General features: G+C 30.5%; 1 protein-coding gene across 1 annotated transcript in view; it reads right to left on the bottom strand.

Annotated features, from left to right (window-relative positions):
• LOC149533973 (MADS-box transcription factor 22-like) overlaps positions 1–17,182 on the bottom strand; it is a 162,925-nt gene extending 145,743 nt beyond the window's left edge. Inside the window, exons 1-3 of the mRNA XM_089805946.1 lie at positions 17,083–17,182; positions 16,304–16,501; positions 5,083–5,137 (exon numbers count right to left, since the gene is read on the bottom strand). Coding sequence (XP_089662072.1) covers positions 5,083–5,137; positions 16,304–16,485 — 237 coding nt within the window. The 5' untranslated portion in view covers positions 16,486–16,501; positions 17,083–17,182. The remainder of the gene's footprint in view (positions 1–5,082; positions 5,138–16,303; positions 16,502–17,082) is intronic.
• Between the last annotated feature and the right edge of the window lie 597 nt (positions 17,183–17,779).

The raw sequence follows: 17,779 nt of genomic DNA, 5'->3' as shown, positions 1-17,779 counted from the left end.
TTACTAGCTACAATAAGAAAGTCCATCCTAGGGAGTTTCAAGTTGGTGACCTTGTCCTTGGAGACAATCTGAAGAATCAACAAAATAAATAATAGAAGGGAAAGTTTGAACCTAAGTGGATGGGTCCTTACATTGTTACTACTGCTTTTGGCTTTGGTTCTTATCAACTCTCTACACTTGAAGTACAATAGCTCCCTGAGCCCATCAATATACTACATTTGAAGAAATTCTATTCTTAGTGATCCCATTGCTTAGTGCTTGTATATACTTAATGATTATGAAATATATATATATATATATATATATATATATATATATATATATATATATATATATATATATATATATGATGCTGGAAAAATCCAAAAATGCAGTTCAATGGTCCTAAAAAATGATCATCTTAGTGAAAACATAGTAATAGGTGCTCTGATGTATCACCAAAAATATCAAATATCTCAAAAATATTAAAAAATCATTAAAGATCCTAAAAAAGATAAGAAAAAAGAAAACCCTTCTAAGTGGTGAAAACATGGAAATAGGTGCTACTTGAGACCTTTGCATCTATGTCTATTAATATCTTGCTTTGTACTCCAAACCATTCATCTCACATTTCTTTACCTTTTCTACCTTAGAACTCATTATTGTCTATGTCTAGGGGGCACATATTGTCCATGCTTATCAAGGTCTCTTAAGTGTTTTAGGATTTCTTTGCAACTCTCAAACAATTTTTTTCAACACTTCCCCTTGGCATCAAGTGTTTCTCAACACTTATTGGATCCCTTGTCTAGTTTAGAATGTTGCGACATTTCTCACTACCAAACTTAAGTCTATGGAAGATGATCATGTGACTTTAAGACACACTTAAACTGAAAACTAATAGAGACTTGTTGGCTTATTATCTTTGTGTGTTATTTGTGATGATTGCATTACCAAGTTTTCCATCCCTAATAGTCTCTCACAGATGTCATGAGCTATAGGATTGGGAGCATGGGGCATTTTCCCTTTAATTTCTCTCTGTAGGTGTACTTTGTTAGATCTTAGATGTCTTGAGCATCTTGCTTGACCCACTTAACACTTAGGATCTTGAACATTACATCCTTGTCTTCTTTTTGAAAGTGCATGTTTATGTTCATCTCGGCATTTTGTCTTGGTGCAAGCATAATCTTGCTATACTAAATCTGGGGAATCTAAATGCACCCTCATCTTGACCTTTACATCTTTGATGGATAGGATAGATTCCCATATACCTATCTAATATAGATCATATTCATATCCTCGTAGTTATACTAGTGATGATTGTATAATTTTCCAATGTCCCTAATAAGGCTAAATGATAGAAAAGATACTACTTATATAATCCTTTCACGTGCACTTTGCATACTAGCTTGCACTCTAGGGTTCATTCTAGCTTAAGTTTACACTTGAGTATTGATAGAGTCTTCTTTATCTTTCATGGACACGTTAGTTAGTTTTGTTCATCTTCTTGGTTCTTCTCAATCATATCTTCATCTTCCTTTTGGTCTTGTCACTCACTTCTTCATCTTTATTTTCCTATCAGAAGGGAGTTAATATTTTCATCACATCTATCTACCTTTTTGGATCCCTTATATACTCTTTTGACCTATTTTTAACCTAATGTGCCTTAGCAGGTTCTAATGCATCCTAACAGGTTGTAATGTGTCTTAGTGGGTTTTAGGAGTACTTAGGACCCATTAAAATCCCTTAGAACACACTAGGACTTATTAGGATTCCTTAGAACACATTAAGACAATCCCTTAGGATACCATAGGAACCTTTAGGGCACATTCAAACCCATTAGTGTGTGATATGCCCCTTAATGTATCCATAGGTATTAATGGTTTCTAATGTGTCCTAACTAATCCTAATATATTACAAGGCATCATACTGGATCCTAGGGCCATGTAGGTCTCATTATTAACACTTTAGGAGATATTAGTTTTTCTTATGACGATTAATGTACTCTACGGTGTCATAATGGGTTCAAATCTATTATAATGTGTCCTAAAGGGTCCTAAGATGACATGTCTCATTAAAACTCTTTAGGAAACATTAGGAACCATTAAGACACATTAGAACTAATTAGTACATCCTACACCTATTAATGTATTCTAAGGGTATTATTGGGTTCTATGGGTTCTATTTTGTCCAAAAGGGTCTTAATGTGCCCTTAGTTATCCTAATGGATCCTTAGAAGTCTTAGGAACACTTATGTCCCATTAAGACACATTAGGACTTGTTAGGACACATTAGGCTCCTAAAGTGTGGCCTACAATGATTAATGTGTTCTAAGAGTTTCTTAGAGGTCCTAATGTGTCCTAAGGGGATGCAATGGGTTCTAAGGTGTCTTAGTACCTCTTAGGACCCATTATGCCCCCTTATGATACATTATAAACCATTAGGGACCACTAAAATCCTTTAATGTGTCCTATGCATCTTAATGTGTTTTAAGGGGTATTTATGGGAGTTAATATTTTTTGGTGTCCTTATGTTGTATAAGGGGTCATACATATTCTTAAGGGGTCCCAGGACCACTTAGGAAACATTATGCCACCTTATGATGAATTAGTATTCCTTAGGACACATAAGAGGCCTTGATGAGTTTTAATGTGCCCCAATGGGTTTTAATATGTCTTAATGGGTTCTAATATGTCTTAAGAGGTTTTAATGAGATTGGAAAGGTTGTTTGATCACAAAAGATCAATTACAACTCCTTAGGACACTTGAGGGCTCATAAAGACACATTAGAACCCTAAAGTGTGTCCTACAAAATTAATGTGTTTTAAGGGGAACTCATGTGTCCCAATGTGCTTTAATGAGTCCTAATAGATCAAAAGGGGGTTTAATGTGTCTTTTGAGTTCCTAGGACCACTTAGGCCCCATTACAATCCATTAGGACATATTAGGACCCATTAGAACATAGTAATGTGTTTACATCCCTTAATGTGTTATAAGATGTACTAATATTTTCTAATATGTCTTATTGGGACCCTAATGTATCTTAAGGGGTTGTAATGGGTTCTTTCCTTAGACCACTTAGGTATCATTATGACCCCTTATGATAAATTAGGACTACCTAGAACCAATTAGCGAGTCCTACAATAGTCAATTTATTCAAATGGGTCCTAATGGGTTATATGTCCCTTACAATGATTAATGTGATCTCTCTCTCTCTCTCTCTCTCTCTCTCTCTCTCTCTCTCTCTCTCTCTCTCTCTCTCTCTCTCTCTCTCTCTCTCTCTCTCTCTCTCTCTTCTCTCTCTAGAACAGTACTGTTCTTAATTATTGGGATGGAGGGGTCAGTACAAGAGATATAGGGTAGTGGTCACAATAATCTACTAAAGTAAGGGGCAAAATAATCTAATTCTATCCATTTAAACCCATATGAATGAGTGTTCAAAATCTTTCCTTGGTAATAAAGTGAAAGCCATCTTCCTCACCTACCATTGACAAGGGACTCTCTCTCTCTCTCTCTCTCTCTCTCTCTCTCTCTCTCTCTCTCTCTCTCTCTCTCTCTCTCTCTCTCTCTCTCTCTCTCTCTCTCTCTCTCTCTCTCTCTCTCTCTCTCTCTCTCTCTCTCTCTCGGTTAAACACAAATGTCAATTACCAAACTAAATTGTTATGTAATGTGAAATAATCCTTAAAAAATCATCTACTAGTGAAGGGCTTAAGATTACAATCAATAGTCTAATGTGAATTATGTTGAAGACAATGTGTTAATTCTTGAAATTTAGATAAGTCTAAAATTTCTTAAAAACTATGTAGAATCCAAAATATTTATCTTATCTCCTATGAATCTTAAACTACTCTCAAACATCCTAAAATTATATACTTAATATGCAACTTAAGTATAAGAAAGGATTGCTTATATTTAAATGTTACATTTAATATATGGTCCTAGAGCTAAAAAGGATATGGTAGATCCTATTGTGTTTTACTTATCTATTTATAAGTTTTTTCACATATTTATATTTATTTAGGAACTTTACAGAGGGTGTACACATTATAGGGAACACATGCTATGTTTTAAATTGCCAAACCTAAGGCTTGATCAATCCAAGCCATAATATGCATGCACTACATTGCACACACACTTTATTGCATTTTTTGAGGGAAAAAAAGAATGTGTAAATTTTTTGGTCCCTCTTCTTTGTCCACTTACCCAATATACATATATATGTGTGATTTTTATTATCTTGTTTTGTATTATATATGTAATATTTCATTTTACATTACATTTTTCAATATATGTGTTTGGCATTGATCAAGAAGTCTTGATTTGCATTCTATGATAATGAAGACAACTATTTCATTTGTCTTATAGTTGCACAATTGAATAAATTTCATCCACTCATTGAGTTTTTTAGTCTTTCCCTTTTAAAATACCTTTTTTTACAAACATAATACCAATTAGTCTGGTATTATTAATTTGTTCAATCAAAGGATAATAATGTCTTCTCGACGCTACATTTTTTCAACAAGGATAACATTCAATAAAATAAATATAGAAGATAATTACAAAAGAAAAGCTCCATGTAAGAGTTGACACACTAAATTTCAAGACAATAATATAGAAAAAAGATATAAAACTAGACATAAAAATGACTAAGAACACATCAATAGCCCCAATATAACCAACCCAATTCTAAGAATTTTTTTTAAATGGTATCATCATCTTATGCAATAACTTAAGAAAATATTACTAAAAAATATTAGTGGGATAATATTTGCTTGAAATAGAAGCATGGTTTGTTCATAATTAGAGTCATTTTGATCCCTATATTGTAGCTAGTAACAAGAACGTATGATAGTATCATCACAATATCATGTTTATTTAGGGGTAGAAATAAATAAATGAAACTTACACTTAAAGAAAATATTAATAGATATATGCATGGATTCTATATTTTACTATTTGATTGTGTGTTCTATTTTTATTGAATATGAATTTTTTCGAATGATTTTTCTCAATAACTTTAATGATACTTTGTAAAGATAATAAGCATTCACTATTTGAGTAAATGATTTCTTATGAATATGCCCAAAAAATGTAGTGAAAATTTACCTCAAATATAATTCCGGCAAAGATTTCACAATACTTCCTCAAGATTCTCTTCATGCTTTAGAAAACAAGAAATGTTAAATTAATAATTAAAAAATTAATTATATATTTTAGAAAAAATATACATATTGATTTTTTTAGTTAGTTTCTAAATACAAAAGGTACACAAATTCTAGCGTTAAAGACTATCATTTAATATATAATTGATATTTATTATTATAAGAAGAGAATTTATAAAAGCATCAAAAAATCTGAAAACTTTTTATTATAAAATTCAATGCACCAATAGTTAAGTATGAACTTACAATAGTTTTAATTAGTAGACATGTCAAATAATATATATTTAATAAAATTGTAACAAGAAAATTAATATTAGTGATCTACTTATTTTATTTTGTTGTGATAGTTTATCAAAATAACATGTCAATAAGTGGCATACTCTTGTTTCATTTTTTGTTCATGATTTAATCCTTATCCATATCTATTTATCTTACATTTATTTAAAAATATTTAGTAATTTTTTATCATTATTATTGCCTCACTTGCATGTACTTCCTATTGGAATAATAACCACAACATCTATTTATTCAATTAACAAGGTTCTAAGATTACTTCATTCACTTAGCTAAATGTATGGATTGTTTCATGTAATCAAGTTAAGCTAATAATAGATTAAGTTATCTCAATAATTATGATTGTAAAAACTAGCACGTGCTAACTATATTGTACATTAAATTTGTATCTAGGGTTTCATTCACCCTTTCATAAGGATTTATTCTCTAATTTGTGGCAAATCTTTTGTACAATCAACACAAAATCCTTAGGTTGTATTTAGAAAATTATTATTGCTTCATCCTTCTTGACAAGAAGTATGCATACAAATGGTTCATCCACATTCGTGATGGATCTAACTCTAAGATAATTGCTTATGCATATTAGGTTCAAACAAAAGTTTCCCTTGTGCTTGCATCATCCTAAATCCTACTACTTGACTAATAATTTATCAAAATAAGAGTAGCTAAATTTTTAGTTCAATTTTCTTGAAGGTGCAGAATCTAGGATAAAATCCAAGTGTCAAGAAAAAGTTTGGCTATTGAGGAGAGAAATGAACTCCACTATTGTATTAAAATATCCAAAATTCCTAAAATTTCCTTTCCAAATGCAAAAATAAGATACTAACAACTTATAAGAAAAATAACTAGGAAATTTTATCCTTTATCCATTTTATACATTCTTCCAAAAAACCAAACTTTTGAGGACAATGAAAAATTGTTAACCAAATAATACACTTTAAAAGTGTAGCTCAGTTATCATGTTTTCTTCTCTAGTTTTATAACCTGTATGAATGCTTTCATGAGTCACTATGATCCCATTGGCTATTGTTCTCCTATTAGGTATTACATAATTATTTTGGTCTAATGGTGTATATTTTTGGGTGTGAGAGCTAGGAATGTATAATTTAGGGATCCCAACATCCTTGTCTTTGATTATATTTGTCCACTTCTTTATGAATATCAAATCTAGTTATTCTCCAACTGTTTGGAAAGAAACCTACAATAAATTCATCCAAATGTGATCATTTGTTTGGATAAAATTATCAAATGACTTTATTTACCTCTTTCATCAAAAGTTTTTTTCTCACTTTTCAATTTTTTTTCTCACTATTTATTAATGCTATTATAGTATGTAAGATACTTTTGTAATAATCCTAATAAAAGGTAATCCCCTTAATAATACAAATACATAATAGAAATAGATAAATAACAACAAGTTGGAAGAACAAAAGGTTGGCTTCTTATTATATCCAAAAGTATAGATTCACAAATTTTAAAAATAAAATATGCAAAGCCACATGGTAGTTTGTCTTAACATATTCTGTAAGCCAAAGCCAACACCAACATCCTAGAATTGCCATGGGCAACCCTACATGCCTTATTTATTTAGGCAATTTTCCACTACCCAAGAATGTTCTAGAAATTTAACCTTAGAACCTGAGGCAAGCCTAATTTTTTTAATATTTATTACAATAGAGAAGGCCACACAAATTTTATAATGAAAAAGAAATTTTGAAGAAATTTAAGTTTTGCCCATTTCAGGTGGTGCGGCTTCCAAAGACCATAACTCATTGATGGTTTCTTTGATTGACTATTATGACCCATTTTTGGAAATGCCATGACCTAATATACAAAAATAAGGTGTAAAAGCTCTAATCATCCAAGATTTAATCTCTTTTTGAAGTCTCTAATGCCTTCAAAACTAAATTGAAAGCTTTTTATACCATGTTGCCAATACCAAAAAATTTCATTAACTTCAAAAAAAGACTTGAAATTGCAATGAAACTTATTTAGAAAGATGATATATCTATAATGGACTTCCAATGATGAAATCAAAACACTCTAAGCTCAAATGACTAACTTAGTAAGAATAGAAATCATCCATAAATAGTAACTCTACACTAAGATAACCCTTATTGAAGGACAAATTAGAAATTTTATTTGGTTGATATAAGATTTCCCTTCACACAAGATACTCCTACATTAGACACCCAGGGTAATTTATGATGTGACCCTATCACATCACATGTGTTTAGAGCAAAACCAAGAGAATTAACCTACTCCCTTGTCAACAATGATGAATCTTAAACAAGTTATCCTTTTCATTTGATCGAATATTCTTTATAACTCATGTTCCTTATGTTTCTACCAACATGACTATCAAGATTCCTTGAATCTCCTTTTTAGTTGGAGTAATTGCTAGAATACTCCATTGTGCTTATGTGACCTTATCTTCAATACCTCCTTCATGATACTCTGTCAGATCTAAAATATTAAATAGTTCTGAAATATTCAGATTCACTAGGCAACTCTACTTCATAGATACTTCTTGAATCATGCTTCTTCAGTATCTTGCATGGTCCAAAATTCTTCATCTTTAACTTATTATATGTTCCAACTAGATATCACTCATTTCTCAAACAAACTATGACTTCATCTCCTATCAGCAATTTCTAATGCCTCATTTTCTCATCGTCCTTACCCTTATAATTTGTATAACTTTATTAATATGATTCCTCAATTCCTCACATAATTTATTTTAGTGTTCTACTAAATCTTTAACTTTGACACTACTTGTGTTTCCTTAGTCCATTTTCTCAATTTAGAAGCACTTCTAGGACAACTTCCATATACTATCTAAAATGGTGATTTACCAATGCTCCTATTAATAAAATTATTATATGAATTTTTTTCCTTTGTTAAAATCAAATCCCATCCTTTTGGTTTATCTCCAAACAAACGTCACAACCAATTTCACAAACTCCTATTCACTACTTCTGTCTATCCATTAGTTTGTGGGCGATGTGATGAGCTAAACTTTAAATTTGTCTTAATATAAAACTACACTCTTTAGTAGACCATGAAGTCTTACCACTTCTCTCAAAAATAATTCTATTACATGAATAACACCATTATTCTTCTTCTGCAAAATGAAATGTACCATATTTGAAAACTAAGTCCTCGGTGAACGTCCAACAACAAAGTCCATATTGATATCCTCTCATTGCTTCTCACATATAGGTAATGGCTTCTATAATCATGTAACCTGCTTGACTCCTTTTTCCATCTGACATACTCTACAAATTTGTATGAATTTTGTAGCATCATGTTGTAATTGTAGCCAGTAAAAATTTTCATTACTCATAAAAAAAATTTTATCGTGTCCAAAGTATCCATTCTTTCCTTTAATATGATTCTCCCTCATAGAACTCCTTAGAATGCACTATTGAATTCCTCTAAATAACATATCATCCTACATGATTAAATTCAACCATGTGGTTCTATCAGAGTAATAAGTTTTGTACAAGATGTCCAAGGTCTACCAAAATCAAGAAATTTTCAATACAAAATCTTGAGTTTATTAAACCCAACAACCTCAATCTGCATATCTTTTAGCCAAATCTATCTCCTGCTAAGAGCATAAATAACCATATTAGAATTTGCACTCCTATCTTCCAAAAATGTATACATCTTCAAAAGCCTAACTCATTTCAAATGTCATTAATTCAAGTTTCCTTGGCTATTCAAGTATTGCAAAGCTTGATGATCAATATATAAAACAAAACCCTTAGGAAAATATAATATCTCCAATTCTTCAATGCCTAAACTATAGCATGAAACTCCTAATCATATATTTCCTTTTGCATCATTCAACTTCTCTCTGAAGTAGGCAATAAGTTTAGCTTCTTGGCTCAAAATAAATCTAATTGCATTACCAATGGCATCACAATGAACTTGAAATACCTTATTAAAATTTGGAAGTGTCAAAATAGGTTGTTCTATAAATTTTCATTTCAACAACCTCGAGGGATGAAAACATAACATTTTGAGCTCAAACAACCAACTTATAAAAATAGTAGGCCTCTAGAAATAGTAACTTTTCATTGAGAAAACCCTTATTGAAAGATGAATAAAAAATATTGTTTTGGGTGATTCAAGATTTCCCTTCACCCAAGATGCTCCTGCATTAGGTCCCACTTGTCTATGCTTTCTTTTTTTATGTAATAATCCTTTTCTAAAAGAAAATTGAATAGATAAATAATAAGATTAAATATAAAAATAAATTAATATAATATAACACTCCTATTTCAAGGCCTTAAAGATATATAATAGAAAAAAATTAAATTAAAGATTTAAATCTATTGACAACAAATCATGCTCTTATCTATGCTTGAGGAAAAGTGTTGATAGTGTCAATTAGATGAAGAAGGAAGAAAATAATCAACATGATGAACTTTAGGAAGTAGGGATATAGGAGCATTATCAATTATGGGTGGAGGGAAATCATCAAGGGAATTAGCAATTGCTTGGAGACTGATAAGATCAATGTGTTTCTATCACAAGATCTTTAGAAAGTTGAGAAGGGTTAGCCAGTGGAACAAAACTTAAACCATCTTTATGAAATTTTTGAGAAGGATTAATAGAAATTGTAATACCTTTCTCATTAATATCTAGTCCTAAAGTTTTGTAGCATTATTGAGTGGTGATAGAATAGCTTACATTATAAGTAGTTTATACTGTAGAAGGAATAGATGATTCATCTTGTATGAGCATGCATGGTATAAGGGGGAATAGTAGAAGGAATATTATCTTTCAAAATAATAGTATTCCCATCCTTGAAAGGTGAAGGAAAAGAAATGTTACCAAAAGATCTAGAAGAAAAATCATCTATACAATTTCTAAAATTTGGATCATGGATAATATTTTGGAGATGATTAATTTTTTGATGATTATTAGGAGTTTGATCTTAACTAAGAGGGATAAAGTTAAGAGGATTGACAACAATCTCATTTATAGATACCCTTATGTAATATCTATATTCCATGCATTTAGTTCAAATATGCATCAAGAAGATACATGAAATGTTGATAATAATCTTGAAACATTCCTTGTAGAGAAGTATTGCATTAGGGTTCCTCATTATGTTATATGCAAGAATATCATAAAGATATATAAACATAATGAAATGAAATAAACTATAATGTACCTCATGGGTTTAGTGGAGAGAAGAAATAATAAAGGTGATCATATTAGTGATTACACAATACTCTATTTTAGAGAGTTTTATGATTAAAAGTATGCAACTAGGGCTCAAAAATAGGAATGTAACAAAACAATGTGAAGATGCAAATAAGATTTTAATACTTATACAATGTAACCAAACAAGGGGGATACAAAGTAGATCTAAATATGAAGGTGCAAAGACTAATATACAAAGAGGATCCAATTAAAAAGTTAAATTGCAATGAAGACACAAAAGAGATCACAACTAGAATATCCAAATGTCCACTCAAAAGGTATAACACATAAAAGAAATGAGTTCACCAAAATGTATAAGGTGAACCTATACACACAATGATGAAATATGTGATACAAGAGAGATCTAACTCGATGTGTATAATGTAACCAAGTAGATCTAATACTAAAATTAGAATGAAAATGTAAGAACCTAGATACACCAAAATGTATAAGACATGATGACGATCAATAGTAGAGAACCATTTGAAACGTAGATTAGAAGGGGCCGAAAACATTATAACCTCTTTGGAATAAACCTAATTATCACAACTCAATTAGAGGAAGGGGTGATAATGCAAGATGTAGTGACAATAATATGTATTATTCTAAGGCCCTCTCTATCTATGTAAGAATGCAGGGATGAAAATGTGATGTAAATGAAAGGAAATTCAAATGTATATTTATGCAATAATAAATAACAAGTTAGTAGATATAGTGTATCAAAGTAAGCTATATGAAGGAAGGGGAAAGAAGATGGAATCACATTGAGGGTTAGTAGATGAAGCACCTTCATATTTGTAGAAACCTTGTCAAACTATACTAAAACTAGAAATTAATGAGAATATGAAAACCTAATAGATTGAAATTTCTATTGTGAAATTTTGAATGTCAAAGGAATAGGTAAAAAATGAAGTGTCCTATACTAGCATAGGTCAATATTGAGGCAACCTATACCCATAATAAACAAATCTAGAGGTCTTGGTACTATACTTTTAACTCCAGTTTTAGATCTACAAATCTAGATTTGAAACTCTATGAATCTATACTTGCACACCAAATAGTAGGGGAAACTCTTGAAGGTTGGAGGGTTTCCTTGGTCAAGCCCCTATTTAGGAATTAACCTTGAATTGAAATAAAAGAAATGCTATAATTAAATAGAGATTAAACCTTAGTGCAACATATCATACCATGTAAATATAATTGTCTTTAGTATGTGATCAAGTATGTTTATATAATAGCTTTCACTCAACACAAAATCCCAAAAGGAAATCATGCAAGACAATAAAACCTATAGTAAATGCTAATAAATCACCACAAATATTAAATAGGAATAGAAGAAGAAATCTTAGATGTATGAATGTAGATCTCCTCCCTTTATGGCCAATTTTTACATCTCCAATGAAGAAAGAAGAAAGATCTATAGAGGGAAATGCATTCTTGTGTATTGTAATTGTGATTTTTGAATAGAGGAAGCCTCCTTTAATAGGGATTTTGGGGTTAATTTTTGTAAGGGTCAACTATACTAGGCGAGTACAGAGAAATGCCCTTTACTAGGCATCTAAATTTACCAAAATTAACTCCCCAAGGTATAAGTCACTCCATGTATAATATATACAAAGATTGATTTATTTTGAGGTAAATAATGTGTGATTCGAGGAAAATTTAAAATTTTGAGGAAAAAGGAAAAAATGAGAGAGAAAATCAAGTGTAAAGGCTTTTGACTCTTCCATGGAGATCTCCCAACCCATGTTTTTGTTTCCTCCATTATCTTATGTTATTGATTCATTATCAACTTGATTAGCTTTATTAATTATGAATAGTGTTGAATCCTTTACTTCTTATGCAAAAAGTTGTGGTTAGGCTTCTTATCAGTAGAATCTTCTTTACCAACTTTTATTCTTCTCCTTCTTTATATTGGCCTATTTGAGAGCTTTCAATATCATTTTAATTCTCTTTTTCTTTTTTGTAGAATTCTAATGATGAGCATCCTTTTGAACCATGTTTAGATCACAAGATTAGACAATCTTCCCCTATAATTGACTAATACATAATATCAAATTATGAGTGTAGTTTAATTGGTTTGGGGACTAATAGAAATCATAGTACCTATATATATATCCTATCACACATCTCATATTTTTGATCATCCAATTGCTCATATTCCTTAACAAATTTTCTAATTTTATCCCCTATAATTTTTAACACATTGTTCTTCCAATACTCTATGGATAAGAATTACATTATGATCCATAATGTAACAATCTCTATGGCTTTGTTCAACAAGTTAAAATAGGAGTTAAATCCTATATAAATAATCCCTATTCATCCATCAAGTGGGGTGCCAAAAGTACATCTTTCTTCTTTATATCCATTGACCATAATTCTACCACAAAAAATCCACTAGGTAAAGATTTTGTCCTAGTAAGAGATCCCTAGTTTCTTTCACACCATCTTTATATTTTGGTCTGATGGTGGCCATCCTCCATCACATTTAATGGAGGTACTTCACTTTTTATGATTCTACTATTCAAATATAAGATTCTGAAGTAGGGTTTTTTTAATACCTTTTTTTTTTTTTGGGCTACTTTCCATTGACTATCTCCATGGCTCCTCCTATTGAGAGTTGCCTTAGTATTCAAGTTTCATTTCTATTGTTGCACCCTCAAAATCCTGCTTTGAAAAGCTTGTCTATAGTAGTGCTTGTCTTCAAAGTGAAAAGGTTTTTGGAAACACTAGTTCCATTCATCTCTTGCAATATTCTTTAACAAATGTTGATTCCATTTATTTGGATCTTATATTTTTTCATGAAATTATATCTCCAAAAGATTTTTTATTCCTATCTGGAAAAATCTTGCCTATCAATTACTTCTTGATCAATATGTTACTCTCCCTTCAAAGGGGCTTGTTATAAAAGTTGTTCATTCCTACCCCTTCTAGTTTTAAATCTACCTCTACTCTAAAACTTTGATTGACAACTTAGTACAAGAACCTAATTTGCATTCTAGATTTTTTAATATGTTTCATATCTTGCCTATAGATATGGGAACAATACTCTCTCAAATTTTGATGCCCACTCCTTGACTTATAAATTCCTTCTTTGGTCCTTTGTTTTCTTGTAATGCCAATAACTATTATTTGGTATGCCTCTCTTGGCCCACTAATCTATGGGTACTAATAAAATTTATCCCTCATTAGTACTATGGTTCCCATAATTACACTTGTGGCCATGCCATTGTTTTATATTACTTCACATATATTTTAAACATATTTTTAATCATTAATATGTCAATTCACATAAATGAATCATTGTACGAGGGAAATAGGTTATAAATGCTTATAATAAAATAGTTTACTGAGTAACAATAAGAATACTATAAATAAATGATGAAAATATTCATAATAATTCCCAATATAAATAAGTACATAAGAACAACCCTAAGTTCATTAACAATACTCTTTAGTATCTTTGATATCCCTTTTGGTAAAAATTATACCATTAGAAGAATTTATTTATGATTATCATGAAATAGCTACATTGTATTTGTTGCAAGCATATTATTTTATACCAAATACTTACATCAATTTTGTCCTCATTCCAAGTTAATCATGAATTAAATTAAGACACCTTTGAACAAAGTTGACCTATTATTTAGAATCTAAAAAAATTATGAGATGCCTCATTTATTTTTTGAAGCTTTTGCTTAGAAATATAGTGACATAAAAATAATTCACACTACCATGTAAGCACATCATATTTATACTCAATCAAATAAAACAATCCAATTTAGGTATGATAAATTCAACCCTTAGAGAGCTAACAAAATCAAGAGAAAACACTCTAGAGGGTAAGATTTGTGTATCCAATATTTGGCTAATAATTTGACTTTACCACTAGTAAAATTTTCAAAATTAAAATTAAAAAAGATAATATCTATTTTAGCTATTGATAGTTAAAGGTTACTACCTTAAATGTTATTTTCATCAACCATATTTTATGCAAAACATTTCTCCTTTTTAGTTGTATTTAGTGGCTACTATCAAGTTAGAGTAGAACCAAATGATTTGGATAAAATCATATTTACATGCTTATGGAGTGTAATTTTAGTTATGTATTGTAGCAACAAATATTGAAAAAGAGCACTTCTAAAAATATTTATGAGATCATGTCATGATTATGTTTAGTTCTATATAGATTAATTCATAATAGATAAAAAAATAATGTTTGAAGAGGATCCATAATGACTAGATTAATTCCTCATAAAATGTGGAGAATAGTAAATTATTTTTGATCCATAATATTTTTTTCATTATGATTTACTATGGTATAATCTAGGAGATTATATAGATCATAGAATAAAAATTAAGTATATCTATAAGAGATTAACATTATCAATAAATTATAACATCAAGATTTTATATTTTGATAAATATTATTTCTTATATAGTAAAATAACAGTAGTCATCTAGTAGAATAAAAACAATGATGGAGTCAAATGTAAGAGGACTAGGAACCTTTTTTTTCAATGTACAAATGGAACCATAATACAATACATAATCAAATTAAAGAAAGTCAAATAATTATTTTTTAAAGAAAGTGAACCAAACCATTAGCTTATCAAGTTTGAGGTGAAAATAATAATTCATGTAGTAGTAAAATTAATAAAAAAATTTGGTAAAGAAAAATATTTCTTTTAAACATATATAAATTTCAAGCTTACTAAGTTTATATGACCATGGATAAATTCACAAATCAAAATCTAAAGGAATCAAAGTTCTTCTATGTCTATGACGTCTTCCACCTCTAATAACTCATATTCAAAGTTAAAAGAATCATATATGAAAATAGTGAAAAATTAAAACAAAAATGATTTTCTAGTAAACGTTTTTAAGACTTTCTTTGTCAAAATCTAAAGATAATATTTTCCTATTGTTTAATAGGGCTAAGGTTGGATTAAGGGATAATTTAGAAATAGCCAAACATATTGACCTCATTGGCAATCCTAACATTGTTAAAGTACACTAATTTTTTTTAATAAATCAAATTCTTAGGGAGATCTATACTACTTTTATAGAAAAAAAAAAGAAAAAAAAGAAGATAAGATGATCGAAAAAGGAAAAATCAATCACAAACATAAATTCTTTGAATTTTATATGAAAATCACAAAAGAAATTAAAAATGTGTTAATATTGTTAAATTTTAGTTATTTCAAAATCTTCCAATGTTTCTTAATATTTTTGAATCATATTATAGTAATTTTATTTTTCAAGGACTATAGCTTATGATTGATTAGAGTAATAGTAACATGTCTTCAACATTGTGGTAAAGGATATCATAATGCAATAAGATACCTCAAGCAAATAATATGGATGATAAAATAGATCCAAAATTAAAACATTAAAGTCTAGATAAAAAAATCCATATCTAGAAAAGAATCACACATGTTCTTAATTATTTTTTATTTTTAATAGAACTTTGAAAATTATATACAATGACATTATATTTACGCTATTTTCATTTTTATTAATTATATTTCTAATAAGGTTTTTAATAAAGATTGTATACTTGCCTCCATTTTAACGACGTGCATAATCTCATAACAAACTATAGATTTTTTCCTAAATAAATAAAATCAGGGACGAGAAAATGGTACCTGGTATTGGAGTACTCGAAGAGCTGCCCTGATGCAGAAAAAACGATGAGCGCTATCTCCGCGTCGCAGAGAATAGAGAGCTCCTTCGCCTTTTTTATCAAACCCTTCCTCCGCTTCGAGAAACTTACATGCCTCGCTGCGGCTTTCTCTATTTTCTTTAGTTCTATTCTTTCTCTGCCCATTGTAAACCTCAAATACCTGCAAAAGAATTTTTCAAATTATACAAATATTTGCAAAACAACGACTTAAATGCTTTGTTTGTGAAGTGTTTCTGTGAAATTACAACAAATATTTGCAAAGATTTTTAGAAATTATACACTTTCAAATAACTTTAAAATTATGCTAATATTTTTCAATGAAATTCTTGAATTACACAAATATTTGCTAAGAGCTTTTGAAATTACGAATATATTTACAGAGAGCTTTAGTAATCGCACAAATATTTGCAAAACAAACAGAATATAACGATTCCCTTACTGAAATTCAGGATAATCAAGAAAATGTTGATGCCGGCGACTGAGCCGAGCTCTGCCTATGACCTCTAACCTCTCAAATGCAGCCTTACGTATTCAATCAAAGATAAGATAAGATGCTATTTTCGGTATCTTCTTGAGATCTTTTACAATTATACAAATAGTTTCAAAGATCTTTTGAACTTATACAAATATTTTCGAAGAACATTTAAAATACGCAAATATTTGCAGAAATTACACAAATATTTGAAGAGAGCTTTCAAAATCGTACAAATATTTGCGAAACAAGCTGATCTTAGCAATTACCTTGCAAAAATACAGGCGCTCTCGCAATGACCTCAAACCTTTCAAATGCAGCCTTACGTATTCAAGCAAAGATGAGATAAGATGCTATTTTCGGTAGCTTCCTGTCTCTTTCGCAGGGTAGAATTCGAAAAACAGAATTCCGGATTTGCCTGAAGTTGCCGCAATTTTATTTCGGAAATGTTGTGCGGCAAGATGGCCCCTGGCCAGATGAAAAGCCATTTTAAGCTCTCCAAATACAGAATCGAGAGCAAGTCGTCCGGATCGAATCTTCACCATCCACGTCTGGCATTGTACAGTTTCCATTAATGGCTGAGAAGAAAATATGCGGGGGAGGCTGTATGTTAAGGGTTGTTGCCGGTGTACCCTAAAAGTCAAGTTCCTTCATAATTAATGGCCGCGCAAAATCGCAGTTGATAAAACTTTCTCTAATGGCTGTGTTATCTCTCACCAGTCACAGTCAGTCAGTGTTCCATCACATTCCAAGCGGCCGTATGCAATGAATCTGAGCGCTTCCAGTGACCGGAAGACCACAAAATATGTATTGCTTCTAGTGGTCCCAGGAACTTATTACGTGTTTAACTGATGTCCCAGGAACCAAAAAAGAACGGGGGTTGACCCCAAGTAACAAATAGGCTGAACAATCAGCAGAACAATCGGTCAGAGGTAACCTCCCAATTGTCCATCCTATGCTATTTTT

This window comes from Cupressus sempervirens, chromosome 10, assembly GCF_028749045.1.
Source record: "Cupressus sempervirens isolate cs-2001-9-10 chromosome 10, ASM2874904v1, whole genome shotgun sequence".
NCBI classification, from domain to species: domain Eukaryota; kingdom Viridiplantae; phylum Streptophyta; class Pinopsida; order Cupressales; family Cupressaceae; genus Cupressus; species Cupressus sempervirens.
Note: the sequence above shows the minus strand (reverse complement) of the source record. Positions and strands in the feature narration are given on the sequence as shown.